Raw genomic sequence first — 12,324 nt, 5'->3', positions numbered from 1 at the left:
AACCAACCACATCATTTTGTGCTGCTTTTATGACTCTGTAATGTCACATTTTAGCTTGAGTTCATGGCTTGACTTCAACCGTGGTCATCCGACTCAAGTGCAACGTCCTATCCGGTGAGCTACCCCACAAACTAATCATAATTACAATAAGTATATATATATATATATATATATATATATATATATATATATATATATATATATATATATATATATATATATATATAGGTGGGTCTGTAATACAAGCATTAAAATGTATTGTTTTTCAAAAGATGTGTTATAGTAAAAGTGTGCCGATATAAAATAGCAGGGTCTGAGTAACAGAAAGGAAAATAAGTATTTATCAAGTCATAATCAGCCATTAAAGTCATGATTTGAGTGAAAGTGAATACAAAGCTGGGTGCTGTGTTTAAAATACTGTTGACAGCAAAATAATGCTTTAAAAGAAAGGGACAGTATTAGGTGAATAGATCATTTGTGCTTTAAAGGATAATAGAAGATTTCATTTTTATTTTATTTTTATGTCTGACCATTTAATGTATAGAAGAGGTTTCCTTTCTATCATTTTTAATCTCTGAACTTGATGTAGTTGCAGTGGATTGGGAGTTATCTTTAAGACTACAGCTGCCTGCCACTGTAAACCCAAGCACCACAAGGATAACATGACTATTTGGTTAAAAACTGATATTTTCTTTATGGCAGTACTGTGAAGACCTGTAGGGTAATGACATGTATATTCCCTCTGGTTAACTGTGAGGTCAGCAGATATATTTCTGAGGCATGTGAGGATTCGAGTTTGGATGACAGGGGCTCATGCATGGCTGTTCTAAATTTCTAAAAGAGCATTTAGAAATCTGTCAGCTACACTATCTGGTGAACAAATGCATGTTTACAGAGAGATGATGATGCCTCATTAGAGAGCATTACCACTTACCACTAACAGCTTTTAGTTGTGACGAGCAGCACAAGTCACTGTCTCCCAGTTGGCAAATGTACTTTGTGTGTGTGTGCGCACCTTGGAAAAATGAGTCACGCTCACCCTCTTGTGGTTTCTTAACTGATTTTTAAGGAGTATTTGTTGCTGCCCTTCAGTCAAGAACTTTGTAGTTTGATTCCAAAATCTGTTTACCTGATTTTAACTTTGATATACTTTCCATATTTATTTCGTTTCATGTTCTTAATTTAATAAAATTAGTACCTATATCTTTGAATATTATGTTGCAGTATGGAGTTAATGAGCCATATTCTGTAATCTTAAAGATAATGAGAGAAAACTACACATCAATTGAAATTAGGTTCAAAATGACACATCATTAAATTGAAAAAAGATTGAGAGATTGTGCCTGTTTTTCTCCACATGGAACATATATTTGAGTTCAATTCCTTTTTTATTTAAAGGGATAGTTCACACAAAACTAGTCTTCATTTATTCACCCTCACATGGTTCCAATCCCTTATGATTTTTTTCTTCTTCAGTGGAACATAGAAGATGTTAGACAGTCCCCATTCACTTTCATTGTATGGAAAAGATGACATTCTTCAAAATTTGTCTCGTGTTCCATGGAAGTAAGAAAGATTCATGAGAGTAAATGACAGAATTTCCTTTTTGGGGAGAATTAATCCTATTAACCCTCATGTCGTGTTCTGGTCATTTTGACCCAAAGAGGATTTTCTTTTGCCTGAAATGCTAGTTAATGTTATCCTATTGGGCTAAAACGTACTGACTTTGCTCAGTGCACGCACACACACAAACACACACATGCTCATGTTCACGCACATACTCTTTCGAGTATTACATGCTTTCTTACATGTTGGTGTTCACATACAGTGCATCTGGAAAGTATTCACAGCGCTTCACTTTTTCCACATTTTGTTATGTTACAGCCTTATTCCAAAATGGATTAAATTCATTATTTTCCTAAATTCTACAAACAATACCCCATAATGACAACGTGAAAGAAGTTTGTTTGAAATCTTTGCAAATTTATTAAAAAAAAAAAAAAAAAAACCCCACACATGTACATAAGTATTCACAGCCTTTGCTCAATACTTTGTTGAAGCACCTTTGGCACCAATTACAGCCTCAAGTCTTTTTCAGTATGATGCTATAAGCTTGGCACACCTATTTTTGGGCAGTTTCTCCCATTCTTCTTTGCAGGACCTCTCAAGCTCCATTAGGTTGGATGGGGAGCGTCGGTGCACAGCCATTTTCAGATCTCTCCAGAGATGTTCAATCAGGTTCAAGTCTGGGCTCTGGCTGGGCCACTCAAGGACATTCACAGTTGTCCCGGAGCCACTCCTTTGTTTTCTTGGCTGTGTGCTTAGGGTCGTTGTCCTGTTGGAAGATAAACCTTCACCCCAGTCTGAGGTCCAGAGTGCTCTGGAGCAGGTTTTCATCAAGGATGTCTCTGTACATTGCTGCATTCATCTTTCCCTCGATCCTGACTAGTCTCCCAGTTCCTGCTGCTGAAAAACATCCCCACACATGACACTTGCTATTCAGGTCAAAGCATTCAATCTTTGTTTCTCATGGTCTGAGAGTCCTTAAGGTGCCTTTTGGCAAACTCCAGGTGGGCTGTCATGTCTGGCCACTCCACCATACAGGCCTGATTGGTGGAGTGCTGCAGAGATGGTTGTTCTTCTGGAAGGTTCTCCTCTCTCCACAGAGAAATGCTGGAGCTCTGTCAGAGTGACCATCGGGTTCTTGGTCACCTCCCTGACTAAGGCCCTTCTCCCCCGATCGCTCAGTTTGGCCAGGCGGCCAGCTCTAGGAAGAGTCCTGGTGGTTCCAAACTTCTTCCATTTACGGATGATGGAGGCCACTGTGCTCATTGGGACCTTCAATGCTGCAGAAATTTTTCTGTACCCTTCCCCAGATCTGTGCCTTGATACAATCCTGTCTCGGAGGTCTACAGACAATTCCTTTGTGCTCTGACATGCACTGTTAACTGTGGGACCTTATATAGACAGGTGTGTGCCTTCCAAATCATGTCCAATCAACTTAATTTACCACAGGTGGACTCCAATCAAGTTGTAGAAACATCTCAAGGATGATCAGTGGAAACAGGATGCACCTGAGCTCAATTTTGAGTGTCATGGCAAAGGCTGTGAACACTTATGTACATGTGATTTTTTTCGGTTTTTATTTTTAATAAATTTGCAAAGATTTTAAACAAACTTCTTTCACGTTGTCATTATGGGGTATTGTTTGTAGAATTAATTTAATCCATTTTGGAATAAGGCTGTAACATAACAAAATGTGGAAAAAGTGAAGCGCTGTGAATACTTTCCGGATGCACTGTATGTGCATGTGTGCTTGCAAACATAAAGGCCTCGGATCTGTGCACGCACACATACACGCACACACATGCGTGCACACATGAACACACAGTCACATGCACACACAAACTTGTTTGAGGATTACATGCTTTCTTTTTCACAGAGATTAACTTTATCCTACCCTGAACTGCATCCAACATCCATTCATCCATCCAACATTACCACACACACACACACACTCTGTCTTTGCCCCACAGTGACCCCTCTCCAATAGAATCAATAGAATTGTGGTGTTCCTGGCCAAAGATGACCGGCCATTGAAAACGAATGGGGAAGATCACAAAAAACAGGACTTTTATTTTTAAATGGTTTTATTTTCTGAAAAGGGGCACAACTTTTTTTTTATTTATCACACATTTGCACATATACAGTGAAATTCTTTTTTTTTTTTTTTTCACATATCCCAGCTAAGCTGGGGTCAGTGTGCAGGGTCAGTCATGATACAGCGCCCCTGGAGCAGATAGTCAAGGGCCTTGCTCAAGGGCCCAACAGTGGCATCTGGTGGTGCTGGGGCTTGAACCCCTGACCTTCTGATCAGTAACCCAGAGCTTTAACTGCTGAGCCATCACTGCCCCTTGTAACACTTGTGGTGTTCCCTGTCAAATCTATCCATTGTGACAAAGAAAGCTGACCAAAGCCTATTTACACTTTCATATAAAGAACATTTCATGGACCAAAAATACCAACACGGTATATTTCTGTTATATTTTCTAATCAACAACAAACCAAATCAACAAACACCTGGTGGTTTTGTGTCCTCATGCACATGAATGACAATAGTTTTTTGCATGAGCCTTGCAAATTTGTGCTCTGCATTTGAAACACAATGCTTGATGAAAGAAAGATCAAAAGAAAGATTCTATTGGAGAGGGGTCACTGTGGGGCAAAGACAGTTCTGGTGTGCATGTGTGTGGTAATGTTGGGTGGATGAATGGATGGATGGATGGATGTTAGATGCAGTTCAGGGTAGGATAAAGTTCATCTCTGTGAAAAAGAAAGCATGTTATACTAATGAGTTTGTGCGTGTGCGCATGTGTGTATATGTGCACATGCACAGGTCCTAGGCCTTTATGTTTGAAAGCACACATGTGCTTGTATGTGAACATGAACATGATGGACATGCTCCTGAACACTCAATTTTTCTCTTATTTTTGATCTCCCCCATTCATTTCCAATGGCCGGTCATTTTTGACCAGGAACACCACAAGTGTGACTTTGAGCCATTTTATACAAAATAAAAGCATTTCAAAACAAACTTCCTGGTTAAACATTAAAGCACACTAGTGTGATAAATAGTACAGAATGTTTTCTTATTTTATATTGCCAAAATGATCCACAAATAATGCTTTTTTTCTCTCAAAAATGGAGATGCATTCGCTCAGGTCAATGAGGCCTACGATCAATAAGTCCCAAAAAGAAATACAAAACCTGTGCTAATTGAAAGAAAACAAGTTGTCAAAAAGATATAATCCACTATTTGGTGATAATATAGCATAATGAGAGATTTATAGGCAATTTTTTAAGGCCAGTCATTTTTGACCAGGAACATCAAATTAGGTAAAGAATTTCAACACAGCATAAGGGTTAAGGCCCCAGTACACTTACTTAGAAGTTCTTCTTTGTTCAGCGGTAAAATGAATTTCAAAACAGCTGAGCAACGTTATACTGTTTGCAAACATTCAGATGCATCACCGCTGTGGGAGATGTCTAGAGGTACATTTAAATTCGAGGGCACTCAAGACTACATGCAAAACCAACTAATGTGACATTAAAATGAGCTTTCAAGTACTTCATGCCTCATTCTATGCATCAAATTCACACAAAATCAGTAAAAGAAGCTGTTTTAACTACTCAGTGTTAAATATATATGCAGCAGATGATGTGCAAATGGGAGCTATAGCATGCTATATATGGCCATAATATGCGCAGGTCACCCTCTTTTATTGTATTTTATGATGAAACATACTACTGCAAAAATGAATGTATAAAAGAGTGTTAATGGGTAGAATAGACAAAATAATTATGATAGGCATACCTTACTTTGGGCAGATGTGTGTATGGCTTTTGCTGCAGAAGGTACATGTGTGAAGCAGCATATAAAACAAAAGAGTGAATGGGCACTTGAGTATTTCTGTAGATTTGATTCCTTTTGTAGACTAATTAAACAAATCAAATCGCATGACATGTTCTTGGAAAATATCTCTACGCGAACAATCGTACAAAAATTTGTACCAGCTCGTTAATAACTGCAAGCTGGTGTGTTCATGTTGACTGATCTTAACATGAATTAGCTGTCGGCCTCAAAGTAGGTGGAGCTCCAGGTCACACCTACCTTTGACGTGGATCAATGGCAGTAAGAAGTTGTTTTGCAGCTAGTAAGAAGTTTTCCTATGAAAGTTTGTCCTGGCGAGCTGTAACGAACCACTGAAACGAACTCAGAACACCTTTTTGGCCAAATGTTGTTCTAAATTACATAACATCCGTTCGTTCTTCAATTTCATAGGAATATGCACGGGCCTTTAGTCACATTTCAAAGTAGTATAAAAAATAGAATAATGGATGTTATTTGGACATTTTACTGCTTGAAAACACATGGCAATAAATGAAGGACATATTGGTCCGTTGTTCTCAAACCTTTAAAAAGCTATTATTAGATCAGAACAAGAATGATGAGGGGGTCCGGATCTGATGAATGGCGTTTGTCGTTGTGGAGACAGGGGGCAATGAGGTGGCGAGAAGCAACAGAACCAAATGATTGCCAGTACTCAGAACACACCTGGACCTGTAGACCAGTGACATCATACACCAGACATAGATAGGAGCTATAAATAAGTTTTTTTAGCCATGTGTCACAGACAGCTCAGATGAGGGAAAGTCAAGTCTCTACAGCATTTTCTTTTTAAAGTGGCCCAAAGGTGACAGTAGAAGAAATTAATTTAAAAGCTGAACCCAAAAAAGGCCTTTGATTCTTGTTAAATTTATCACGTGTCACGTTTATCAACTATTAAAGTTAATGTGAAATGCTGTTCGCAATCCATCTTCCATAATCGGAAACATTTGCAATTAAAATATGGCATGTATAACGGCAGCCAGCTGATAGATAGCTGTGCAGTGTGTATAAACTTCACTCTCCTGACCACAAGAGGTGCACTAGCGACTGATGCTAGAGGCTGTAGCCTTTAGCCTCCTTGTTAGCGAACCCGCCTCCCATACCGGAGATGCCGGTTCGAGTCCCGTACAGAGCGGGTAGAACAGGAGTGTTACACATGCAATAGAGGCGGGAAAAAAATGAGAAGGACTTAATCCATTTGCAATTGATTGGACTGTGAAAACTGGCTATTTCCAGAATGGAGCAGGGGGTTGGAGGGGAGTGTTTTAAAAGGTTCAGTAAAACAGTGTTGCCACATCTGTTGCCATTTATACAGTATATAATTATCTAGATATAATTTATCTATGTTTTATACTATGTTTTTTTTTTTTTTTTTTTTTTTTATGCTTTCAATGCTGATCAATAAAATATAAACCCATAATTAACAGGTTTTTTCTTAGGTTAATGTGCACTAATGAATCATGCACAATAAGACCAGGAACATGCATTAAAGGAATATTCCGGGTTCAATATAAGTTAAGCTCAATCGACAGCATTTGTGGCATAATGTTGATTACCACAAACATTAATTTTGACTCATCCCTCCTTTTCTTTAAAAAAAAAAAAGCAAAAATCTGGATTCCAGAGAGGCACTTACAATGGAAGTGCATGGGGCCAATCCATATACATTAATATACTTATTGTTTTAAAAGTATAGACACAAGATGTAAACAATATGTGTGTTAACATCATTTTAGTGTGAGAAACCATTTCTGTTAAAAGTTAGACAATTTTACAACTCTGTTGCCATGACGACGTAATGCCATAAAACCTTAAACCCTGAAATGACTGTAAAAACAACTACAGTGCTGTGAAAAAGTATTTGATTTCTTCTGCTTTTGTGTATACCTCATACTAAATTGCTTCAAAAACTTAAAATCTATCATGAAACAAAGGCAATCTGATTAAACACAAAATACAGTTTTTAAAAGATAATGTTATTTATTGAAGCTAAAAAGTTATCAAATACCAACTAGGCATGTGTGAAGAAGTATTTGCCCCCTTAGCTACTAAATCCCCAAATTACTGAAACTGCATTCATAATGGGGTTCAGCTGGACTAGGCACACCAGGCCTAATTACTGCCAGCCCTGTTCAATCAAATCAACACCTAAACAGAACTTTTTCAGCAGCATGAAGTGGGCTAAAAGGTCTCACCCAGTAGCACACTATGCCAAGGTCGAAAGAAATTCCAGAAATGAGAAAAAAGGTGATTGAAATCTGGGAAGGCTTACAAAGCTATTTCAAAGGCTCTGGGACTCCAAGGAACCACAGTGAGAGCCATTATCTCCAAATGGAGAAAACTTGGCAAAGTAGTGAACCTTCCCAGAAGTGGCCAACCTTCCAAAATTCCTCCAAGAGCACAGCAACGACTCAACGAATCCAAGGAACTGCAGGCCTCTCTCGCATCAATAAAGGTCACTTTTCATGACTCCACTATCAGAAAGACACGGGACGAAAATGCCATCCATGGAAGAGTGACGAGGCGAAAACCACTGCTAACCCAGAAGAACATTAACACACCTTGATGATCCTCAAACCTTTTGGGAGAATGTTCTGTGGACTGATGAGTCGAAAGTGGAACTGTTTGTAACACTCCATGGGGTGATCTAAGACTATGCCACCCCTCGATTTTACCTTAGGGATGAGGGGAGCTCTAGTAATTCAACAAGGGTTATAGGAAAGTTAACACCTTTATTTTTTTTAAAAAGACAATATATATTTTAAAACATTGACTTATATTTGAGCCAACCTGGATAAAAATACTGCCACTTCCCCTGTATGAACAACCTAGAGAACCACTGAGCTACATACATGTGATAATTCTCTGCATTATCATAGGTGGATACAGCAAGCATTAATCCCTTAAACACCCACTGAATGAAAGATGAATCACAGGTTTCACAGCCAAATATAAAGCACTACTCTCACATCAACTGTGTGACACCCAAAGCTCAGATAATAACCCCTCAGGTCACTAAACGCGGTGAGCACTCCAAACTGCCCTGGTTACAGGAAAAGCCCTTAACACAATTTAAAAAAGGATTAACAATATATGTATATAAAGAGAGAGAAAAACAAAACACCACTAGCCAGCAATTACCCAATAGTCTACTACAAAACTCTATGCTGGCTAGGAAGAAAAACAAAACAAACAATATATTCAAAACTGGGAGCAGCAATAATAGCTCTACACACACCAAAATCTAAAAAACAAAACAAAAACAAAAAAACAGGGACTGGCAACAAAAGTATCCAACTCCTATAAAAAATATATAATTTATAATGGTCTTTTATAAACAACATCATGGTCACATTGGTTACATTAAAGTAACAAGTCAATATTGCATACATTGTAGGCACATACCTTATACAGCACCAGCCTGACAACCAAATAAAGATCCACTGGCTCAGTCAATCAGGCAATTAACTACACAAGCCCAATATAACAATACAAATGTGCATAGGTTAATTTAATGTTAAAATACATACCGATGTAATGCATAACCCACAACCCACTTACAAACTAGAATACATTTGCAACTTTTCCATACATATTAAAATAATACATGTGGTCCCCGATTTATGTAAAAATACAAAGTAGAAAACAGTAAGAAAAAAACATTAACAGCAGCATTCCTACATTTCACAATGCCTAGAGCAGAGGCCTTCAACTCTGTTCATGGGGACCCACAGCACTGCATATTTTGTATGTTGCCCTTAGCAGAGGCCCCATGACCTAAACTGGGTTTGTCAGCTAAAGGAGACTTGAATTGAAGACCTCTGGGCTAGAGGATTCAAAAAGAAAACTCAGTTTGTACACCCGCCAACAAAATCGTGGTATGCTTGGAAACATGGCTTGACTAAACATTTCAATGGCAATAAAAAAAAAAAAAAACTATGACAAGGAAATCAAATTCTGTACATAAACATGCTGGCTTTCCTCGTTGGGAACACACAAATGCAAACACGGCTGAAACATAAGCCTACCTCAAACCCACAGAGACACATGCACACCCTTCACGCATTCCATCTGGACAGGATATTCATGAAATCACTACATTGAAACAGGGAAAGAGTTTTCAATGATTAAAGTGAGCTTACAACCCACTCAAGCAAGATGGAGGCTCAAAACAAAGTTGAGAGGTACATTCCTACCTTACAACCGCTAGCCAAACCACTAACCTATGCTACAAGGACCCCAGTTGTCTTTCCACCTTGCCTGGTCAATAAATCAGTTCACCTAATAACCATGATCAGGCTGAAAATCCTCCACATGCAGCAATTACAGCTTTGCAGATCCTTGCCATTCTAGCTGTCAGTTTGTCCAGATACTCAGGTGACATTTCACCCCACGCTTCCTGTAGCTCTTGCCATAGATGTGGCTGTCTTGTCGGGCACTTCTCACGCACCTTACAGTCTAGCTGATCCCACAAAAGCTCAATGGGGTTAAGATCCATAACATTCTTTTCCAGTTATCTGTTGTCCAATGTCTGTGTTTCTTTGCCCACTCTAACCTTTTCGTTTTGTTTTTCTGTTTCAAAAGTGGCTTTTTTTTGCAATTCTTCCCTAAGGCCTGCACCCCTGAGACTTTTCTTTTGTACATGAAACTGGTGTTGAGTGGGTAGAATTCAATGAATCTGTCAAATGAGGACATATAAGGCATCTATTTCTCAAAATAGGGACTCTGATGTATTATTCTCTGGCCTTCCACATCTCTTTCTGTCCTTGTTAGAGCCAGTTGTCCTTTGTCTTTGAAGACTGTAGTGTATACCTTTGTATGAAATCTTCAGTTTTTTGGCAATTTCAAGCATTGTATAGCCTTCATTCCTCAAAACAACGATTGACTGACGAGTTTCTAGAGAAAGTGGTTTCTTTTTTGCAATTTTTTTTTTACCTAATATTGACCTTAAGACATGCCAGTCTATTGCATACTGTGACAACTCAAAAACAAACACAATGTTAAGCTTCATGTAATGAACCAAATAGCTTTCAAATGTGTTTTATATAATGGCAAGTGATTTAATAGAAAAGACAAAAACAACGTTTCGACTTCAACAGTTACGTCTTCGTCAGGTAGTCTTTCAAACAACATTATGCCATAAATGTTGTCGATTGAGCTTAACGTGTATTGAACTGGAATATTCCTTTAAGATGTAATTTTAGTAAAGTATTTAATTTTTAAGCAGTAATAAAGTCATTTTAATTTCTTCTTAACTTAAAGATATCCTAACTGAGACCTTAACCTATGTCTATGTATAGCACTTTGAATTAGGGTTGGCATTGTGTATCAAATGAGCTATAAAAATAAACTTGCTTTGCCTTGGCTCTGGCTTACAAAGAGTTGTTCCCTTCTTACAGCATTTTCAAGCAGTCAGCGGGACCTTCATGGATTCTCCATATAATGGCAGCACGTCCCTTCAGACTTCCACCTCTAACCTCAACATTAGCTTCTCCCGACCAGCCGAGCAGGAAGAGGAGGGCAAGTTCTCCAGCGATGCCATCTGGCTGTGGGTGGCTGTCATTGCAACCATTGGCAACATAGTGGTGGTAGCGGTGGTGTGTGCCTGTGCCTTTTAGACCCTGTAGTCTGCAAGAACACAGCCTGTTCCTAACTCTTTACCCTTAGCACTCTTTAATATGCAGCAACCTTGATCTCTCCTTTCTCCTGAGATATCCCTGATGGTCAAGTCGAGTGAATTAAGTTGAATTATAGAGTGGTGTGTTTTATTTATTAGTATTTTAAATTAATTAATTAGCTTTTATTCTTTAAATTTGATAATTAAAACTTTTTGTTTTGTGACGAAACAAAATAATGGGTCAATTTATTCTTAAGAGGTGGTCATCAAAGAGTTTGATTGGTATAAGCCAGTATTATATGACTGTACAACTGGTCAGTCGACGGCCATGGATTACAGATGTGATCTTGCCAATCATTGTGTTGATAAACCAAATCCCTGACAATTATGAGGTTTTTTTTTTATATGGGAAACATGGAACTTGTGTCTCTGGATGTGGCATATCTAAGTGTGCATACTTGTGAGTGTCAGCTGAAGAAGTGACAGATTGTGGTTGTCCAATGGGTCTACACATGAACAACGAGTAAACTGGCTTCAGCTCATATTGCCCCCTCCACTTCTACTGATAGGGTGAAACCCAGTTTTTGTGATTATACTACTTTTAGGGCATCTACTGCCTCATCAACCTATGACATATGACAAAACACATTAACTAATTGGCTAGCCCATGCAAATAATCTGTATGCGGACAAAGTGATGTCTATTATTGGTTGGACAAACAGGTAGTCACTTCCCAAACTCACAACAGTGGCTGAGCCAATGTTGCTGTGTCAGGCCTCTCAAACAAATAGAGCAATATTGAAGATTTAAACTTTTGGGGGAATGAACCTATAGACACCTGATCTTTAGTAATTTCTGCACATTAAATTGGGAGAGGAGAGGGTATTTTAAAATTGAAAAAATTACACACATTGGGCCTCATTCATAAATGGTATAATCATTCTCATGCAAGTTATCGCATTAAATTCAGTGCAACAGTTTACTTAAGAATGGATTTTTGAACGGGTGTATGAACGGGTGTATTAACACAAACATTTGTTCTGCTTGTGTTTCATGAATAAAGCTGATCACCTTTAATTTTCATACTGAGGTCCTCCATGTAAACTGCAGTAATCCAATTACCAACTCAGACTCAAAACATACCAATTTAATTGGATGTTTGTAACTTAGTCTCATTTTTTAACAGTCATAGCCCTACAAGTTTCATTTTTAGTTCATAGTTTAGTGTGTGCATGTGCAAGATATTTAATATTAGCAG

At 38.3% G+C, this 12,324-nt stretch overlaps 1 protein-coding gene across 2 annotated transcripts in view; it reads left to right on the top strand.

Moving 5' to 3' along the window:
- Window positions 1–11,280, top strand: part of LOC127417191 (uncharacterized protein C14orf132-like) — a 90,451-nt gene extending 79,171 nt beyond the window's left edge. For both annotated transcript variants that reach the window (XM_051657025.1, XM_051657026.1), the window contains exon 2: window positions 10,849–11,280. In XM_051657025.1, the coding sequence (XP_051512985.1) occupies window positions 10,849–11,067 (219 nt within the window). In that variant the 3' untranslated portion in view covers window positions 11,068–11,280. The remainder of the gene's footprint in view (window positions 1–10,848) is intronic.
- Window positions 11,281–12,324: the final 1,044 nt, after the last annotated feature.

Source organism: Myxocyprinus asiaticus, chromosome 26 (genome assembly GCF_019703515.2).
Source record: "Myxocyprinus asiaticus isolate MX2 ecotype Aquarium Trade chromosome 26, UBuf_Myxa_2, whole genome shotgun sequence".
NCBI lineage: Eukaryota > Metazoa > Chordata > Actinopteri > Cypriniformes > Catostomidae > Myxocyprinus > Myxocyprinus asiaticus.
The sequence above is the reverse complement of the archived record's forward strand: the minus strand, read 5'-3'. Positions and strand labels throughout refer to the sequence as shown.